A 22,416-nucleotide genomic window follows, 5' to 3' on the forward strand; every position below is an offset into this window, starting at 1 on the left:
GCCCCTTAGTTGATATTCTTTTCTCCTAATTGTACTGAATCACAATAACATTAAATTTCTTAGTAAACAAACAAGTAGACACGCAAATATTGAATTATCCAAAAGATACAAGTGTCATATTAAAGTCTTGACTAGATCCCCCCACCCCAACCCTTGGGCATCTTTGCCAAAAATAGAAAACAGATTAAAGAAATTGTTTCACAAATTTGAACCATCAAAATAAAACCAAATACTAGTTGGTTCAGAATCCAAGAGCTGCTTAGGTTGAAGACTTCTAATATAAGTTAAGATTAAAGTTAGCTTCCACTGGGGAAAAAAATCTGAGCCATAGCTCTTTTTCAGTTTTGAACTTAGACATCAGAATTCAAGAGAGACATGCTGCAAATTTCATAGGATAAATGGATTTCCCTTTAACCATGAAATTGTGTTGTCCACAGCATGATTGAAAACTGTTACAAACTTTCAAAGGTTTTAGAACTGATTAGCCCAAGAATTGCCTTCCTCTCTGACAACTTACCTAGAATTCCCTTATATTTACCAACATACTTCTCTCTAGAGACTGCAGATAGCAAGCTCCTGGGTGAATATGGCACCTTATCTAAATCCTCTGGAAGTTGTGCTGGAGCCTATCTGTCTAAAGACCCAGCATCATTTTCATGTCAAATTTCAGACATTCAAATATTGTTAAGATATGGATGACTTTGCTTTATCACTTAAAGCAGACTATTATTATCACATTTTATAAAATTAATTATTTGATTAATACATGTTCAGATAAAATGACTTTTAGACAACTAACTGTTGTTATCAAGACTAATCATTGCATTCACTGAGAAACATCAATAATCTTAAAAACTTATTCAGCAGAGGCTGTGAATTTGTTCAATAACACAGTGAATATGGAAATCAGATCAACTGATAAGGATTTTGGCACAAATTTATCATTGTAATTTTGTGACTACGGTATCAAAACAATAGTATAGTTTACTGAAGACTTTAATATATTAAGTTTTGGGAAGCGGAAATGGCTCAAGTGATAGGGTTTCTGCCTACCGTATAGGAGGACCCAGTTTTGATCCCTGGGGCCTCCTGGTGAAAAAGAAGAAGAGAAAGCATGCCTGTGCAGTGATCCAGTGCCTGTATGGTGAACCGATTGCCCACGCAGTGAGCCCAGTGCCTGTGCAAGTGAGTCACATGGCAAAATGATGACCCAACAAAAGAGAGACAAAGGGGAGAGTCAAGGTGAAGCAAAGTAGAAACCAGGAACTGAGGTGGTGCTGCTGACAGAGAACCTCTCTCCATATCAGAGGTCCCCAGGATTAAATCCCAGTGAATTCTAGAAGAGAAGAGAAAAAGAAATGGATACAGAAGATCATATAGCGAATGGACACAGACAGCAAAAACAGCAGGAAGAGGGGAAGGGGGTAAAATAAATAAATAAATAAATCTTTTAAAATATAGGTATATTAAGTTTTTATGCAGTAAGAAATAATTTTGAGGGTTTCCATTTTATTAAATTTTAAGGTTTTAAAAATAATTTAATGTGTAGAAGAAGGTTGCTGAGACTTTATAGTAGAAGCAAAATCTAGCAAGAGACCCAATTTAATTTAGCATTTAATATATGTTATATGTCTGGTATTGTTCATAACTTATTTCATAGTCTAATCTACCCAAAAGGACTATAAATTGTTTTAAACTTTTTCACTATTTCTCCAGTGTGCCGAATGATAATATACTAGACATGCAAATGGAAGTGTTCATGAAAGAAAGACAGAAAGACAGAAAACTTTCTCTCCTACATTATTATTTGCCACAATCCATCTGCCCTAAAAAGCCACAGGTAGCTGACCTAAGTCAATGGTCTGGATCGTTTTCACTACATATTTATACAGACCTATCTTCTGGATTTCTTTTTATCAGGGACACATTGAAAAGCTAAACAGAACTATGTGAGAGGAAAATGTAAGATGTGTTCTTAAGAAGGTAATTCCGAAGGCTATTTGGAAAAGGCTACATTAATTTATTGCAAGGAAATGTCTTCTAATGTAGATTTTCATTATTCTGTGTCATATTGGGAGATCTTTGTTTAACAAGAGAGTCACTGGCTGATAAATTAAATTAAATGGAATCTATAAAACAAAAGAAAGAGAGGAAAGAAGGGAAGGAGAGATAGAGGGAAGGAAGGTAAGAGGAAAAGAACTGGAGTCCCCAAAATGGCATTTTCACTGTGCAACAAACAAGACTTTGGAGCTCAACTCAAGACCCACTTCCTCCATGAATTCTAGGTCTCTTTTATTTTGTCCTTCTCTGAACTGTTACCTGCAGAGCCCATCTGTTATACAAAATTGGGGCTTAATTCTGTACAGCCTCGTGTCATTTGCCAGTGGTTACCCAAAAGCTAATCTTTATACGCTTCTAGAGAAAGAGACCCATCTTCTTTGTATTTTCTGTTCCCTTAACCACCTGTGTTAGGGTACTGCAGAGAAACAGAAATGGCAAGAGATATATAAAAATATAATGTAAATATTATGAGATTTATTATAGAAATGGCTCATTTGACTATGGGGATTGGCAAATCTGATTTATGTGGGGCATGCCACAAGCTGGGAACTCCAATGAATGTTTCGATGAATTCCCCAGGAGAAACTGACTGGCTGAAGTAGAGATATTTCTTTCTGACTTCTGAAATCATCAATTTAGACTTTTAACTGATTGGATGAGACTTCTCTTATTGCTGAAGGCAATCTCCCTTGCTGACTGATGTAATCAGCCATAGATGCAATTAATTGACTGAATTAAATCCACAGACTATCCTTACAGTAACAATAAGGGCATTGCTTGCTTGATCAAACAACTGTATGCTATAACCTGGCCAATTTGACACATGAACTTAACCATCACAGTACAGCCCTTGTCAAGTTGGGACCTACACACATCTCCTTAAACTATACTTAATCTCCAAATAAAATCAGTGATAGTCACATTTTTACCTAGCATAATTCAACTCTCCTGTGTACAACCAGAAGCAAATTGATGCTTTCCCCAGAATAGGATGGAAGTCCTTGGATAATATTCACTCTTAAACTTGATAGCCTGTAATTTAAATACTATGACATAAAGTTAATACAACTTAGGTTCTATAATAAGGGGATAAAATGAAGAAAACAAAGATATTTGCTTTACGTATATATACAAACACATTCATAACAAAACAAGGAAGAAATAACTCATAACCATTACAGTCTTTATTTCAGCAATTGGTCACATTGTCATAGCTCATATTTATAACTCCCTGCTTCCACTACCCATTCTATATCCCCTTTACCCTGAGCAAGCACTTCAGCTGGTCATAGTTCTTTGCCTGGTGGGGTGAATCAAACCTTCATTCCTAATTTTCTGCGTCATTTTGCCCTGCCTGGATTAGTCATTGCAGTTTTCCGTTGACTTTAATCACAGGGCATGGTAGTCCTAAGAGATGCTCCAAGAGATCTCCTTTTCCCAGGCAAGCTCTTCTTTACCTCCATTTTGTAATAAAGTCCTATTTGTCCTTGATAATCAAGATCAATTCTCCCAGCCAGCTTAGTAGTGTCCTTCCTTGCCTGTTATTCATAGGCATGAGGAGCTCCAAGTGGCCAGGTGACAGTCTTAGCTTCCACTTCAATGGCATCACTGTTGTGTCTGCTAATGGAAACACTGCTCCTTTTGAAACCAAGACCTGAAGACCACCAGAGCTTAAGGTTGTGGGGACAGAAAACAAAAATTTTTCTAATGGATCATTAGGGGTAATAGTGAGTGGTGTCACTCCCATTTCCACTTCTCGATTTCTGGTGTCATGAATCCTGGCTATGAGAGAAACAACACTGTAGTGTGGACACCAATTTAGAGTATATACAGTCACCTCAAGGACATTGCCCCAGCATTTCTTGGTATTACTACCCAGTTGGCACCAAAATTGGGTCTTTAAAAGGTCATACTCTTCTATCAATCTGCTTCAGGATTATGGGCGACATGGTAAGACCAGGGAATTCCATGAGCATGTACCCATTCCCATACTTCATTTGCCATAAAGTGGGTTTCTTGGTCAGAAGCAATGCAGTGTGGAATACCATGATAGTGGATAAGGCATTCTGTAGGTACACAGATGGCAGTTTTGGCAGAAGCATTGGGTACAGGAAAGGAGTATGTGACTGTTCCACTTAGAACAAAATGCTACTCCTTCCATCATGGAAGTGGTCCAATATAATCAACCTGCCACCAGATAACAAGCTGGTCACCTCAGAGAATGGTTCCATATTGAGGACTGAGTGTTGGTCTCTGCTGCTGGCAGATTGGGCATTCAGCAGTGGCTGTAGCCAGGTCGGCTTTGGAAAGTAGAATTCCACATTGCTGAGCCCATTCATAACTCCATCCCTACCATCATGGCCACTGTGTTCATAAGCCCATTGAGTAATGACAGGAGTGGCTGGGAAAAAGGCTAAGTAATACCCACAAAACGGTCCCTCCTATCGCCTTGATTATTAAAACTCTCTTTTGCCGAAGTCATCCTCTGGGTGAACATTCCCTGGGACACAAATATTTTCATAATTTTTCACTTATTCAGAAAGGTCTATCACATACCTCTCCCTCAGATTTTTTTTAAAGATTTATTTTTTATTTATTTCTCTCCCCTCCCCCGCCACCCCAGTTGTCTGTTCTCTGTGTCCATTTGCCGCGTGTTCTTCTTTTGTCCACTTCTGTTGTTGTCAGCGGCATGGGAATCTGTGTCTCTTTTTGTTGCATCATCTTGCTGCAACAGCTCTCCATGTGTGCGGCACCATTCCTGGGCAGGCTGAACTTTCTTTCGTGCTGGGTCTCCTTACAGGGCACACTCCTTGCGCATGGGGCTCCCCTATGCGAGGCCACCCCTGCGTGGCATGGCACTCCTTGTGCGCATCAGCACTGCATGTGGGCCAGCTCCACACAGGTCAAGGAGGCCCGGGGTTTGAACCGCAGACCTCCCATGTGGTAGATGGACGCCCTATCCACTGGGCCAAGTCCGCTTCCCTCCCTCAGATTTTTGTCACCAAGATTCCAGTCATCTTCTTTCCAAGTCCCTGATCATCCACCCAAACCATTGGCCACAGCCCATGAATTGTGTACAATTGTCTCTCTAGCCAATTCTCTTTCCAAGCAAATTGGGCAACCAGGTGCACTCCTTATCTTCTTTCATCACTGTCCTTCAGGAATGTCCCAGAAAAGGACTACAGCTGGCTATTTTGGGGTGGTACCTCTCTATTGTGCAGAACAATTTGTAAACCAGTCATGTGTTTTCCTTTCTACACTCAAGTGATTATAGAGAACTCCCCACAAGGTATAGCTGTAGGCCAGGAAAGAGAAGGCAGTGTGGGAGGAGGAGTGGGATCATGGACATTGGAGCCACTTCTTCATGTAACCTACTTGTGCCTTCAGGGCCTGCTCAACCAAGATCTCATATGTACCACTTCCATTTGTTGATGGTATGTGATGTGCATGCCCATCTTTATGGTTGGGTGGGTCAGACAACACACAATTCATGATAGACAATTCAGGTCTCGTAGTACCTTGGTGGCCCATAGTTGTGGCCAGTCTCTATCAAGGTCCCATGGCAGGCCAAAAGCTGTTTCCCAAAAGAAGAGTGTTTATCTGCAGAGGATGACAGGGCTTTTGCTCCAAAACTCTATATGTCTATGCTGTGACTCTCCTAAAGGAGCCTGACAAAGGCTCCAACCAGCAACTCTATCTATTTGCTACTGAAATCTCCAGCAACATTGGATCTGGTGGATCATATGGCACAAGTGGCAGAGCAGCTTGCATGGTAGCCTGGACCTGTTGCAGAGCCTCCTCTTGTTCTTATCACTACTCAAAACTAGCTGCTTTTGCATCACTCTATAAATGGTCGAGAGCAGCACACCCAAATGAGGAATATGTTGCCTACAAAATCCAAAGCCAACTAGGTTTTTGACCTCTTTTTTGGTTTTAAGAAGGTCCAGAAGCAATAGCTAATCCTTTACCTTAGTAGAGATATCTTGACATGCCCCATACCGCTGGATGCTTCACTGAGGTGAAAGGCCCCTGAATTTTTGTTGGATTTATCTCCCACCTTCTGACACACAAATGCTTTAGCAATAAATCTAGAGTACTTGCTACTTCATGCTCACTAGGTCTAATCATCACAATGTCACCAATATAATGGATCTGTGTGATGTTTTGTGGAATCAAGAGGCTATCAATTTTCCTGCAGACTAGATTATGACATAGGGCTGGAGAGTTGATATTTCCCTGAGGTAAGACAGTGATGGTGTATTGCTGGCCTTGCCAGCTGAAAGGAAACTTCCTGGTGGTCTTTACTGACAGGTATTGAGCAAAAAGCATTTGCCATATCAGTAGCTGCATACCACATACCAGGGGATATATTGATTTGCTCAAACGATACCACATCTGAAAGAGCAGCTGCAATTGGAATTACCACCTGGTTAAGTTTATGATAATTCACTGTCATTCTCTGTTTTCTGCATAGGCCAAATGGGAGAATTAAATGGGGATGTTGTGAGAATCACCACCTATGGTGATTTGGAACTGCGTACCCCAGAAAAATGTATTCTTAAATTTAACTCATTCCTGTGGGTGTGAACTCATTGTAAGTAGGACATTTTAATGAAGTTACTTCAGTTAATGTGTGGCCCAACTCAATCAGAATGCTTCTTAATCTTGTTACTGGGGTCCTTAATAAGCAGAATGAAATTCAGACAGAGAGAGAAAGACAGAGGGAGCAGCCAGAAGTTGAAAGTCAACAGAACTCAGACAAAAAGGCCAAGAGAAGCTACTACATACATTGCCATGTGACAGAGAGGTTAAGAACCAAGGATCACTAGAAGTCCAGCAGCAGAATGCCAGTCTTATGGAAGAAAGCAAGGATCACCTTGATGATATTTTGATTCCAGATTTCCTAGCCTCAAAACCATAAGCCTATAAAATCCCACTGTTTAAGCCAATTTATTGCATGGTATTTGCTTGAGCAGCCAAAGAAACTAAAATACAACCCTTGCATCCTTCAAATCCTTGATGGTGGCACTAATCTCAAATCCCCCCAGGAATGCAGTATTACTTTCAATTTACTATTTTGCTACGTTAAGGCAGTTCCATTGGTTTTCACTTGGCCTTTACTTCCATAGTAGCCTTTACTCCCCAAGTCAGGGAATCAATGTAAGGATTCTTTCAGTTGTTCAGTGTGCCTATTCCAATTATGCACTCCAGAATTTGGAAAATAACTACAGAATGGGTTTGGGTACCAATTGTGAGATGGACCTGAGCTAAAATTCCATTGATCATCTGACTTCCATAAGCCCATACTCTGACTGGAGAACCACAGTGCTGTTTGGAGTCTCCTGGTATTAATGTCAGTGTCCAATAATCCCTGAAATTTCTTATCATTTCCCTTTCCTCAATGTACAGTTACACTGATAAGAGGAAGCATGGGAGGAAGCTTAATAGTATAAAGTTTGGGCAGTGTAGCAAGGTCCTTCCCCATGAAGACCCACTCTTCCTTCATTTAAGGGGTCTGTAAACTACCTCAAATCTGGGAATGGACTAAGAGACTACGACTGTTTTTGTGATTCAAGTTAGACTTTTATTAATTTGACTTATAATTCATCTGCTTATACAGATCAATTAAGAATTTAGTAAACTGTCCATCTATTTTCACTTTTAGGTACCCATGACCAACCAGTCAACACCAGAGTTCTCTGCAAGTCAGACTATTCTGATTGCTTTGAGTCTGCTGTGCATTATGGTAGCCATGTCCATCTTTTCTTTGGTGATTAAATGTTGCCATTGGCTTCTGCCAATCCAAGACCCAATCACCCCCATTGTGTTTTAGGATGCAAGTTCAGTGGTAGCAGTTTCCATAGTGATATCTGACCTACAGAGAAAAGCAACCAAAGAGTTCTTCAGTGATGATAGAGCTGCTCTCACAAATTTATTCCTCACAGACCTGGTGAAAGGCTTGGTCTCTAGACATTCCTGGGTTGGGTGAGCAGGTCTTACATGATAAACCACTCTAATATTTGAATCTCTATAAACCTTTGGTACATCTACATTATACCATAGCAGTTCTGGCATTTTAACTTTAGGCAATGGAGGCCACTTTGAGGTCCATGCTTCAACCAACCACCAAATAACCTGTTAGAGCTCTTTCTAACCTCTTGAGCTACAATACTGAATCCAGAATCTCTCCTTAGTAAGCTCATATTTTAATAAATTCAGCCTGATATAACTTTATGTTCCTTCCACCATTATCCCAAAACTTTAATATCAATTCCCATGCATATGCTCTTGATTTTTGTCTATAAAAATTGGAACAATCATGCAGTTCTTCTCAAATATAACACACCACCTCATTGGTCACACTTTGTAACTCACTTTTTGGGGCCTGTTGGGACTTCAGTTTAGTTGTAGGTCTGGAAGAAAAGAGGGATTATGGGTGTTGGGCCATGAGAGGAATTAACAGTGTATTACAAGCTAACTATCTCAAGGCATTCCATTGCAATGTCATCTGGGTAAACATGGTGAATCTCTTCAGAAGGAGGTGTGCAGGCTCTTTCCTCAGGGGAGGCAATTTGTAGGTTTATCAGACACAGCAGAGTTAATCCCTTCATGTAGAGACTTGATGGCTGGTTCCTCAGAACAGACCATTACAGGTTTATTTTTCAAAGAAGACTCATCAAAGTTTAGGGTTTCAATGTCCCTAACATCATCATTATCAGTCCATATGTTCCCAATCCAATTTTTAGGATCACATTCCTTCCCAATCAATGCCCTTACTTTAACAGCAGAAACTCTACCCAGGGGGTTGAATTTATATTGTAATTTAGCTACTCACACATTGTGACTCTGGTTCTGGTTTCCAGAAATCGCAAGTCCGTGATTATAAGAAATAAGAGTTTCTTTCAGGGCACACATAGACACTTTCATGTCCGTCATGCAGTGCTTGAGCTGAGAATTTGAAGCCTTGAGTTCATCACTTTTTTAATAATTGTATCCAGTGTATTTAGGAGCAAACAGCCAACAAATTTATACTTTTAAACTCCACAAAACTCTGTTAAGGTATCAAATACCATGTCACCCAGAGCTTTATCTCTTATAAGTTATTTGAGTAGCAGTATCCAATGGTGATATCTTGCATATCAATGTTGCCAATTCACACATGGACTATCAGTGCCATCTTGATCATTTGAAACAGTCAGTAGTGCCTTTGAAGCTAATCAAATTAGAGAATCAATTTCAAAAACCCCAGAACCAACTCAGAAGTTTCATCTTTAATAGCCTATTTCTCAAAACTACTCTTGATACCAAATCTATATTAGAGTACTCCAGAGAAATAGAACTGACAGGAAATATATATACATACATTAAATATTATGAGACTTATTGTAGGAACTGGCTCCTTTGACTGGAGGGATTGGCAAGTCCAAATTCCATAGGGCAGGCCATAAGCTGGGAACTCTGATGAAGATTTCGATGAATTCCCCAAGAGAAACTAACTGGCTAAAGTAGATATAGAAATTCTTCCTTCTGATTACTAAAATCATCAGTTCTCCCTGAAAGGCCTCCAACTGATCATATAGTATTTCTCCCATTGCTGAAGGCAATGTTGATGGTTGATGTACTCAGCCATAGAGGCAATCAATTGTTAGATTATTTAAATCTATGAAATATCCTCACAATACCCATCAGACCATTGCTTGCTTGACCAAACAAGTGGACACCATAACCTAGCCAAGTTGACACATGAACTTAACCAGCACACCACCTATGTATGGTTTAAGCACAGAGCAGACTGTCAATAAGAAACACATGAAAAGTTAAATGATGTAATGAAAAAATGAGCTTTCCCTTCAACTCCTGCACTGGCAAATTTTGCACTGATACTCTGGGAAAAGAGTTTTCAATTTGAAATCCAATGGTCTCCCAGACCAGTGATGAATGATCATCACTGGGGTACTACACACGCTCATCTGTGTGAAAATTTTTATATATATATATATATATGCACATACCCATGCACATATTTTCTCATGATGAGTTCATGCTTTTGCCATATTTTTAAAGGGGCAAATGATTCAAAAGACATTTAGAGCTGCTATGCTAAAAGGTGAGGCAAATATAAGTTTGCCCAATACCCAGCAGCCAAGAATGGGTTATGTTTGAATCCACTTTAGTCTATAATGAGAAAATTTTCATTCTGACCTCTGACTAGTTGGTCCAATCTTAAGCCATACTCTATATTATTTAGTACACTATTTCAAATCTTGTGTTTAATGTTCTGCCTCCAGAGGTGGTTAATGAGTATATTAATCCACATATCTCCAAAGCTTTTTTTTCCATTTGCATTCTGTTATTTAGAAAAAGCTTTAAAATGCAAGGCTTATTTTTTTGCCAAGTTTTGAAAAAATGATTATCCTTGTGTGAAATTATTCATAAACAGTCTCAAAAGCAAGGCTTTGAAATACAAATTATTTGTCCTACTAGTTAATAGCAAAATAATTACTTTCACATTGTATTCTCCTTCTTGCATCAATGTATGATGATCTAGAAAGAAGATGGATTATTTTGGATAAATTTAGAAATTCTCAAAAAGCTTCAGTAAGTATAACAATGAAATATATAAATTATTCATAAAATGAATTACACAGAAATTTTTGCAGTGGTGAAGCACTCGGATACAAAAATAGAGATATGTTGAAAGTAGAAACTGCTTGAAATTATTGGAGAATTTTTGTAGTGACCATAGCAAGGATATTACCTTTGTCATCTCTGAAGCTCTTGGCTGAAATATTCTGGGTTGATGCCTATGTTTCAAGCTTATATTTCCCAAACAGGAAATTATATCTCACCTTATGAAAATGATGTCGATTTAATGCTGTATCTGAATATGGTGAATGAAAATGAAATTGATAGTACAGAGCTGTATTTGAAAGTTAAAACAAGGCATAAATATAAAAACCAAGGAGTTTTGTCCTTGATTAAACATAGAACCCAGTGAGTAGATCCACCAGTAATCAGGCTAGGAGACTGCAGTAGCTAACTGAGAATCAAAAAGAGAAGGCTAGAATCAGAGGTGAAGAAGTGGGGCCAAGCAACATACCTGAATATAGCTATTTGAGATGGTGCTGTACCTTAAAAGCTGTTAACTCTTCTTCTGTTTGGCTATGTGCATTGCTTCCTTCTCATCTAATATAAGAGCGCTGACTGTTAAGTTTGAAGTACTGAGCTAGGCATTCTAGGGAATGCAAACTACACATATTTAGAAGTGAAAACTCAGGAACCTCCTGTGTTGGTTTCCTGGCTGCTATGACAAATACCATATAATGGTTTGGCTTAATTTAACAACAGGAATTTATTGGCTCATGGTTTCAGAAGCTAGAAGGTTTGCTTCCTCCTAGGGTTCGTAAAGTTCTGGCTAATTGGTAATCCTTGGGTTCCTTGGCTTTCCCATTACAAGGTAATGTCCTCTTCTTTCTCTTTCAGGTTCCATTGAGTCTGGATCCTCCCTGTGGCTTTCTCTTTTTACCATACCCAATGCTTGTAATGACTTCAACCATATTGGATTAAGGCCCACACATTCAATTTGGGACTTCTTAACTAATAATAACATCTTCAAATGTCCTATTTACAAATGGGTTCACACCACAGGAACTTAACATGCTTTTTGTGGCGAATATGCTTTTCATCCCCCAAACCCCTGGAATAGGCCACCACTGGCATAGAAAGCTTTGTGAAAATTACCCCAAAAGCACCCCCTCCCCAACTGCTCTTTCTGTTGGTCTTGGCTATAATGCATGTCTGATGAGTAGACTCCAGATTTTGTGAGAGTATAAATGTAGCACACATGACTGTTACATAATAATGCTAAAGATTTCCCATGTATAAATGTACATTGGCAGCTTTGTTCTTTGTGAAATTTTCTCCCAATACCATAGTGGTCAATTGAAGAAAAGGGTATCTGGAGAGACTACTTTAAATTTGTATATGTCAGGGCCCCTGAAGTAACTAAATTTTTAAAAAATTATTTCTAAAACTCATCAGGAGAAAAAAATGATGTTTTTAAATCTGGAAGTTACATTTTTATTGTAGAAAGAATATTTACTAGCTTATTTCTTTAATAAATTTACCCCTGGAGTACTAAATTTGTACACAAGAGCCTATTAAGCCATGTAGATCCCATTTGAAAATGTGCCTTATTATGTTCTAAGTACCCTGAGTTTGGGAAATATGAAAAATTGACTTATTTAAATAAAGTAAATAAAATCTAACTTTTGACACCAGGGAAGTAAATACTAAGGTTCATGTTTGCACAAACCATGATAGCACTATCCTAGCCCCAAGAAAAAGTACCAGTCACATAGTAGATGTTTAGTACATATGTTTTTAATTAAATAATGTCTTTTTTAATGTGTTCAATTTATGCCTAGTTCCCATGAAAGAACAGCTTCTGTTGATAGGCAGAAATATTTTATTTTCAATCAAAGACCTGCTAAGGGAATTTTTTTCTTAAATCATTCCAAACTCTTTTATTTTGTTTGCATTAAATACAAGTGCTTCACATAATGAGCAATCTATCAAAAACCTGAATGTTGAGTTAATCAGTGAATTTCATATGTAAGACAGGAGTTTAACATGTCTTTTACATATTTATACAGATTTATCAGTTTTTACAATTTGAAATAATAGATCTCTTTATATCAGTCTAACGTGCACTACCCAATGTAATAAACAGTCAATATGTCCCACTAGATAGGGTTGGGAGCAAAAAAGAGTATTTTAACAAGCATATCTAATATATTTATTTAAAATATCCATCAACCTTAAAAATGAATAGATACATAAATGCCCTTGAAAAAGAATTATCATTTAAAGATGGAAGAGGAAAAAGAATAGCATTTCAGATGAGAAGGAACAGATTTTATAAAAACATGGGGTTAGAATTAAGCAGGGAACAATGAATTACCCATTCTGACCAAACTAGAGATGGATAGGGAAGGAGAAGTGAAAAATAAAGATGATAAGTAAGGTTGGCCATATTATAGAGTACTTTGAAAGTTATTCAAAAAAATTAGAAATCATGTTTTAGGAAGTTTCTTTGTGACAACAATGAATGCGTAAACTGGGGAGAGGAGATAATTGATGGGAAGGGAAAACAAATAATGTCTGGCCTGCCCTTATAGTAGAAATAATGTAAAAGTGTAAAACATAGCGAAGAAAGAAATAGTGAGGATTGCTAACCAGTTTGCTTTACAAATAAAATTTTCCTAAGAAAAATGCTTCACACGTAGTGAATGCTCAAAATATTTATTTTTAATTAAATAACTAATTTTTTAAGTGTTCAATTTATGCCTACTTTCCATGAAAGAACCACCTCTCTTGCTGAGAAATCATATTTTTCAAGAAAGACCTGAAAGGGCAAATTTATTTCAAAATGGTCCCAAATTATGCCCAATGAGACAGAAAATGATAGAATCAATTACATAAATCATAATCGTGTTGGAGAACTGGTTTAGAGAGAAGAGGAAGGATTCGTAGGAAACATTCTATAGGCAGTTGAGTATGCAGGTCTAGAGTGTGGAAGAGGAGCAGAACAGAATGACTGACCTATTAAGACATGGGAAAGGTCATTTTGACAATAAGTGAATGTGAAGATGAGTGAGGGGATAAGAACCTTGAATAACAACCACACTTAAGACTTGGGAATGGGAACAGAGAGAGAGAAAGAATATCAGAGGGATAGAAGATTATGCTAGTTATGGCAGTAATGTGAAAACAAAAACAGAAGAAACTTTCAAGAAGGAATGTGTAATATTCCAGACAATATTGTTGGGATTTGACAAGAAGGAAATCATCAGTTACCTTGGAGAGAGTCTTGGGTAGGTTGTTGAAGTGATGAGAATGGTCGCAGGAGGGATAGATAAAAGGGGTGGATAAGAAAGAAAGACAGCAGAAGATATAAGAATAGCCCACAGTGCTATTCTAGTTTTATAGCCATCCATATGCAGCTTATAGTCTCTTAAGGACTATAAGAGTTTTCTATTTCTACTCTAACAAATTACCACAGATTTACTGGCATTAAAAAAAGAAACAGATTTATTAACATTCACTTCTGGAGGTCAGAAGTCTGAAATGGGTCTGGCTAGGCTAAAATCGAGGTGTTGGCAGGGCTGTGTTCCTTTCTGGAGGCTCTAGGGCAGACAGTGTTTCCTTGCCTTTTCCAGCTCTTAAGGGCTGCCTGCACTCCTTGGCTCTTTTCCCCCTTTCCCTAGCTTCAGAATGGAGCAAATCCAAAACACTCTCAAACTCTGACACTCCTGCTTCTCTCTTTCACTTACAAGGAACCCTAGTGATTATAGAGGTCTCACCTTGATAATCCACAACAATCTCTTCCTCTCAAAATCCTTAATTATGTCTTCAAAGTCCCTTTTGTCATGTGAAGTAGTATATTCACAGATTCTAGGGATTAGGACATGGACATCTTTGAAAGACCATTATTTTACCTATCATGAGGTCTAAGTTAAAATATCAGGAACAGTTTAAAATTAACCTGATTTTGACTTTGTTCTGATGCATCCATCTATTTTTGGATCAAATAATAAATGTGAGATTAATTCATTAACCAGAAAATACAAATAATATTTTAATGTTTTAATGTTATTTTAAGTTACGTTAAAATTCTTACTAAACATTCCTTTTAATGATAGTCTGGTAGCAATATAATAAGCTGAGTGCTTTCTGCCAGTAGCAATATTTTGACGAGCCTGTTTTTTATAGGGACTATGTTTTATATTGAAGAAATCAATTTTAGCAGCATCTTCTCATATTATTTGCTTCACTGTTGTTTTTTTTTTAATATAATCTGTTCTTTTAAAGAGGCTTCAAAGTTAAGCAGGGTTTTTTCCTTGCTTATACACTTTTATAATATGCTCATTTTAAAGCCTAATAACCTAAAGACATATTTAAATATCTCGAACTATTCACTCGATAGAGCACTAGTTTTTCCTCTGTAAGTTTGAAGTGACAATAATTAACAAAACTCTTGTGAACATTAAATGAGATAATGTATATGAAACTCTATCACAGTTCCTGGTCCATAAATAAGGAGGACTCCAATCAATCTTAGCCTAATTTGAAATATATTCTATGAGACTCACTCACTAATATGGAAATTATGCTCCTATAAATAATACAAATTAATAATACTGTAATTTCTTACTAAACTTAGCAAATTTTAAATATCTGATTCCTCTGCATAATAAAATAAATTTTAACATACACATTAAAGTCAAATAACTCCCTTTAATTAAAAATGGCTATTTTTTATATTACCATTATTATTAACTGATTGGTCAGGTTTTTGTATGGATAGCACAGTTTTCATGGAATACTGATTTTCTATTGTTATCTATAAATTTATATGATCTCATATAATTTTCCTTTTCACAAAGAGAGATACCCTATCTTCCTAGCTGGGTTTTCCTTTTATAGGAAGAACAAACTTCTTTTAATCACCACTTCTTTGAAGGTGCTCAATTAATGTTTGTGGAAAGGATAATCATTCTCAGAACAAGCATAAGTAAATCCTACTGTATGTTTTCCAAAATCCTATATAAGAGAGAAGATATGTTTCTGACTTAAAAACAAACAAACAAAAATTATGTTCCAGTTTGGGTCTGAGAGACCAAGAGGATTGCCATATGTGTTTTCAGCCATGAGTTTAGAACCAGCTGCTTTCTTATTAGCCAGTTTTTTTTCCAGATGGCAGGGGCTATCTGGTTTCTAAAATTCTCTGATAGTTAAGACACAGTCCTTCATTATTTAATTTATCAATATAAACACTTGGAGACTATAAAATATAAATTTGCAACAATGTATTCTTCAAAATGATAGCATTAAGGGCTTTTTTCTTCTTTTTTTTTTTCTTTTTCTTTTTATTATTGGAAGGTCCCAGTAAGTTGTGAGGATAATTCTACTAATAATTTAATATATTCAACATGGAATAGTCAACATTTAAATTAAGCTACTCTGAAGGTGCCCTGAAAGTAAATCTAGAACAGCAGCACTTAAAGAAATAAGAGTCGTGAAATAAAAGTTTTTCAGTGTCTTTAATTTCTCTTCGTTTCTTCCTGATATTTCATATTCCTATCTCTTTAACTTCCTGTCATAAAGAATGTTCCTACGCTTTCACTCCCTATTTTCTTTTTGTGAACTTGTCAAATCTTCTCCATCTTGTTCCATGTAATTTAGGAGATTTTTATGTAGTTCCCTGAGAGACTGTCACACAAGTCCAACTGGGAGAATAATTTATGAGGTTGAAAATGAAGGGTCATTATCAATGCTGACTTGTCCACAGTGAAGACATAAACTCTTTCGGTCAAGCATGCCAAGATTTTATCTAGATAACAGAAGTAAAAGCTTTCAAACCAGGTATTATAATGATGCTGTTGGTTATATAAATATATATATTTAAATAGGAATATCCTAACGGGAGTAGAGAACTATAAGAAAGCATGCCTTTGAGTGTGGGCTTACCTATGACTTTAACACAAATATTTCTTTGGCAGATATCAATTTCAGAGGTTGTAGTTTCATAGGTCTTTAGGTCAACACCTAGCATCCAATCATAACCTAGAATAATATGCACAATGAGTGTTCTGCTCTATGAAGCTAAATGAGGAAGGAAAGCAAAGAGTAGATTTTCTCAAGTTTGAAGAGAGGTTAAATTTTTAAGTGTCTTGACTTTGTTAAAGTACTCCTGACTTGATATTCAGCAATCATTAGTACTAACGATGTTTATGTGACTAAAAGAAAATAGCACTTTTTCTTATCAATTCAGTGTCCAATGTTTTTTATCTTAAATTACAACAGATAAATCTAATTACTTCTTCTGGTTAATCTCACCATCTCTGATTTATATCATGAATAATTCCTTTCCATAATGAAATCCAAGATGTTACAATGAGACCTTATTTTTTATAAGCACGTGGTATAGAAAATGGACAGCTATAACAGAAAACTAAGAGCTTATTTGAGTATATTTATGTATATAAGTTTTGTTATTTTAAACAGTGCCTTTAAATCCTGAAGCCTCCCCACTTATCTAAAAATCATCTCTCCCTTCTCTGGATTCTTATCACATTTCAACTGAACTCTGTTGTGTTATCATCTCTTTCTTTCAACAGACTTATTGGTGTGCATGTTTTATGTCCCTCCTATATCCAGAGCTTTCTGTGTTACCCACAGTAGTAGCCCTATACCTTGAGTATAAAGAAATAATAGCTGGCATTAATTTAGTTTTTGCTATATACCAGACAGAGTTCTAAGTATTTTAGTACATTAATAACTTCAATCTTCACAAACTGGTGAAATAGGTTATCACTATTATCTTCACTTTATGGAGAAAGAAAGAGGAACCTAGAATGTTAAGCAATCTGACCCAAGTCACCCAGCCTGTATGTAGGCAAGCCAGGACCTGAATCAAAGCCTGGTTCTGGATCCTGCACACTTGACCATTTGCACACTTAACCATTGTCTGGCCTTTGGAGACCCCCGGTGGTTAAATCTCCCCATGATTTGACTTTTGGAGCTCCAACTTCTTCCTCACCTTAATCACAGTGAAAACTTTACATCTGTTTTTGTGTTTATTTGATTAATGTCTGCCTCTCCCACTGTGCTTGGAACATATTAAAAGAACAACCTGTGTTTTATAGACAAGTAGTAACAGCTAACATTTATTAAGCTTTTACCACATGCCACACACTGCACCTTATTATTTCATCCTCAAAAAGATCCTGTGAGGTACCTACCAATTTATTCTATTTAACAGATGAGGAAACTGATAAATAAAGGAGTTAGTTAACTTGCCCAGGTCACACACCTAGTAAACGGTGGAGCCAGGATTGAAACTCAAAGGTCATACTCCAGAGTCATGCCCTGAATGAATGAAGGGATAGATTAATGACAATCTGGCTTGAAGAGCCAGGGAAAGCAATAAAAAGAAGGTAACCTTGAGGTCACTGGAGGCTGAAGTGGTAAAGAGACAAACCACACTCTCGGCAGAGGCAGCACCGATAGTGTCTAGAGCATAATGGGTGCTCAATATTAATGAATGGATGGATGGATGGGTGAGTGAGTGAGTGAGTGAGTGAGTGAGTGAGTGAGTGAGTGAGTGAGTGAATATGTTATAAACCATATGTAAGTGTTTCACTACTAACGTTCTCTGCACGGGTTTTTCTTTCAGTGCCACCTTGGGCCTTAATTGCCATAGCCATAGTTGCAGTCCTTTTAGTCCTGACCTGCTGCTTTTGTATCTGTAAGAAATGCTTGTTCAAAAAGAAAAACAAGAAGAAGGGAAAGGAAAAGGGAGGGAAGAATGCCATTAACATGAAAGATGTGAAAGACCTAGGAAAGACTATGAAAGACCAGGTAATGTATTCATTCTATATTTCTTCTTGGGTTACAGTGTTAAAGAATAATAAATAAATGGTTTATTATTTTATGCCAGATCACCATAGAAACTCCTGGACACATGTCACTGTTGAAGAGATGCTTTGCCATCCTTTCAGTCACTACTCAGCCTCCCAGAGTGCAGTGGGAACATTTGGTAGGCTTTCCAGCCTCCTGAGCATATGGACCGTGAACGGGTGTCCATGCCTATCACAGCCACCATGAGTCCAGAATAACAGAACAGTGCCTGAACAGTTAGATTACACCTATTCAGCCAGTCTTAACTCTGTGTAGAATTAGAGAAACAGAATCAAGAGTACATGAGCATTCTCCCTCTTCGGCCAGAGACTTTACTCGCTTTTTCACTGTTTACAGCCCCTGTTAAACGACCTCGTCTGAACACTGTTCACCACACGGGATGAAAGCTCCCATTCCTACATATCCATTCAGCTCGATGATTAGTTCTCAAGAATAATAAGTTACATAAAGGAAGAAAAGTACAAACCAGCCCTAAAGAGCAGGACAGAATTCTAAGGCAAAATTCTTATTTCTTCCCTGACGAACGATTAAAACCAGAACACAGGCAATAAAACCTATCTGGCTGAGTTGTCTTCCCACACCTAAAGAAGCCATTTGAATATCCCTTATGTTGTCGATCTTTACTGAATTAACTGAATAATTTGGTTGAGTGAAATGTCTCTCTTTTTTTTTAATCATTTGCATTGGATAGTTCAAAAAAATTTTAATTCCCATGAAATAATTTGTGAAAGTAGAGATTTTTATAGAAATAAATGTAAATTACGTGTTTACCATCAAGTAATTCAAAAGTTCTGTTTATTCCTAAAATAGCAACATACATATGCAGTTCTTAAAAATTCCTTATCTTACAGTAATAATTACTGTTAAATTCAAACATGAATCTACTCAATCTTAACAATTTAAGAATGTACTGTAACAGGCTTTTGAGTGCATTTGCCTAGTTTCCTAGTTCAGCACACATTTGGAATGGTAACCTTTCCTACTCAACTTCATAAACCTCCTTTCTCAAAAAGATCTTGTGACGACTCACTCCCTGCTCTTCTGGTTGTTTTCAGGGCTATGGAATGGGTGTAATGATTGCACACTCAGGATGTTTTGTCAGAGCTCAGGGTAACAAGGGTGAAATTTTTCTCTCAGTTACTGATCAGAGCCACAGGAGGCCCATGCATAGATGTTCAACTGCAGATGCCTAATGAGGATCTTTCTCATTGGTTAATTTGTTTAGTAGAAACTGAAATATTAAATTATGTTTTGCTTTATTCCAACATTTTCCATAGGAAGCAGGATGTGATGCATAATTCTTTAAACAACTTATTGAGAGATTAAATGTGGAAATAACCTCCTATATAGACAAAGACTGAATAATACATGTGTTAATTTCAGCTATATTTGTGAAAACAATCACTTGAAAATATAATACTATCATTTTCATAACTACAGTGATTTTCAAGTATGGTTTCCCTGTGTCCTAGAATTAACAAAAGCACTGAATAATGTTAAATGATAACCATAGCATTTACTCATAGGACAAAAAATTCATATTTTTATTTCTGGAATTTGTTCTGTATGATGAAAGACTATAAGCTTATTGGAGATGGTTTATTACCCTTGTTATGACCTGGATAAATGACCAAGATCTCAAGAGTGATAGATACAGAGAATTGATGGTGGTTAATTATATATTGATCACTAATTCCTTTGGGTGGGATGGGGAGAGCAGTGAAAATTAGTCAAGTAAGGAAATACTAAGATGTCAGTGACAGTTTATAACAATAACCTGCATAGTAAAACATTTAAAGTTCAACCACTCAAAAAGTGTTTATATTAATTTTGAGTAGATAACTTTTAGGTTTTAGGTAGCTCTTAATTATAATTTATGAGCAACGAAATGTAGAAAATGAAATAATTTGGGCAATGAAATTAGACCCCACTGACACATTTATATCATGACACCTTATGGTACTTTCTAAGACAGACAAAAGTAGCTAATAATGGGCTCTATCATTTTACAAAGATGAAGCACGAAGAAGCAAAATAGATTTGCACATTTTAAGAAACGTTATCTCACATGGTGATCATCAGATCATCCAAATTCCACATAGCATAAACATAATGTAGAATTATTCTTTAATAATTATATTCTCAAAATCTTTAAAGCTGACCATTGATGTGAAGATGGGGGAGACGGCACAGAAATTCTATGCCTCTTACTTTTTAAAAAAAGGACAGATGCAAGAGGCATTTTAGACATGATTTCATAAAATACATAGCCACTAGAATAATCAATAAGTTTTTCCCATTTCAAACCAAACACACAGAAATTCAGATTTCATTGTTCATGGCTACACATCTACAATGTAAGATTTTATAACCAACAAAGAATTTTTAAATATTCTGTAATGAAACAAAAGGTAACTGCATATAATGTATTTCTAAAGTATGAGATACATATTTAAATTAAGTTTTTAAGAGGTAAAACTTGAAAATATTAAACATCCAGAGGGAAAATATCAACTTGCGATGTTATTGAACTGGAAAGGTCATTTCTCCATGGTTTTCACTAACGTGTGTGGATATTTTAATTTTTATTTCTTCCTTCTATGTCCTCCTTATCTGTGTTGTGTCTCATGACTGTTCTGGACTGTCCCTGCGGTAGGTTTCCTCTGCTACTTAGACACCCTAGTCAACGCTCAGAACATTTAGTGGCCTGGCAGCTGGGGCTTCACAGCTGAGGGTGTACCATTCTGACACACATCAAGAGGCTGAACTAAATTGATATTTTTAAAGGGCTCCCATTTTCTACATGACCTACATATATTAAGTACAAAAGTATTAGAAAGCTCATTTTAAATTGTTTAGCACAGAAAGAAAATTCTGTCCCTTGTGCTGCCTTTCTAGAACACCTTACCAAATCCAAATCTGAGCAATGCAACTTAAAATGAAGAAATTCCCCTCCAGATGGGTGTGAACTAAGCACCATTTCTATGTCTAAGCAGGCCTTAGTCATCTGCATTAATTTCAAATAAGGTCTGATGTTTCCAACACAACCTTTTCTACTATAACTTATCAAACTCTCTGAACTGCCAGGTTTGTAGGGGTTTTTTACCCCTGCATTTTGTTCTATTGTGTGTGGAGGGGTAAGCCTTGATCTTGAGACATTATAATGGTTACTGATTTAATGGGTCTGGATTTAATGTGATGGTACAGAAAATGTCTTGCTTAAGCTCAGCCTTTGGGACAGGAATAGATTTAATCACTTCAGTGATGAACAATGGCACTGAGAAATTATCAAAAATTTAGCCCTATTTCATGCAGAATAATTGAAGAGATGGTCTTGCACCTTTTATTAGGGCAAAAACCACTTAGGGAGAAGGAGATTTAATATCTCAGCTATTTCAAATTACACTGGTCTGAAACATGATATGTAAATTGTCAGTTCTGAAAGAGACTTTTGAAAAAGTATTTTAATCATGAATTTTTTATTATTATGATAGAGTAACATACAGATTTTTTCAGACAGAAATATGCATTCGTTTGCTATTATTTTTTTATTAAAATCTTACAGGGAAGCAATTTACATTAGCTGCAATTTTCGAAGCACATCTGTGACAATTTTAAAGACTTAGACACAGCCAAGGCTTTGAAAGGGCAGTGGGATTCCACTGTCTCGAGTTTTCTAAATAAACTCAGTAGTCTTTTCTTGTCACTTTACAAACTGATGGTTCCCAATATGACCCCTCTCAAGTTAAAAGATTAATGTAAAATTTTAAATGATTATATTATTTCCCACCTTTGGCTATGAGTAAATCAACATTTTAATATTCAAGGAAGCATCCAAGTATGAATTAAACTTTCCAGGTTAAATGGTGT

General features: G+C 36.7%; 1 protein-coding gene across 7 annotated transcripts in view; it reads left to right on the top strand.

Moving 5' to 3' along the window:
• The window catches only part of SYT1 (synaptotagmin 1), a 611,949-nt gene that overhangs the window by 416,345 nt on the left and 173,188 nt on the right, over positions 1-22,416 (top strand). For all 7 annotated transcript variants that reach the window (XM_058308469.1, XM_058308473.1, XM_058308470.1 and 4 more), the window contains one exon: positions 18,302-18,486. In XM_058308469.1, the coding sequence (XP_058164452.1) occupies positions 18,302-18,486 (185 nt within the window). The remainder of the gene's footprint in view (positions 1-18,301; positions 18,487-22,416) is intronic.

The sequence above is a fragment of the Dasypus novemcinctus genome, chromosome 12 (genome assembly GCF_030445035.2).
Source record: "Dasypus novemcinctus isolate mDasNov1 chromosome 12, mDasNov1.1.hap2, whole genome shotgun sequence".
NCBI lineage: Eukaryota > Metazoa > Chordata > Mammalia > Cingulata > Dasypodidae > Dasypus > Dasypus novemcinctus.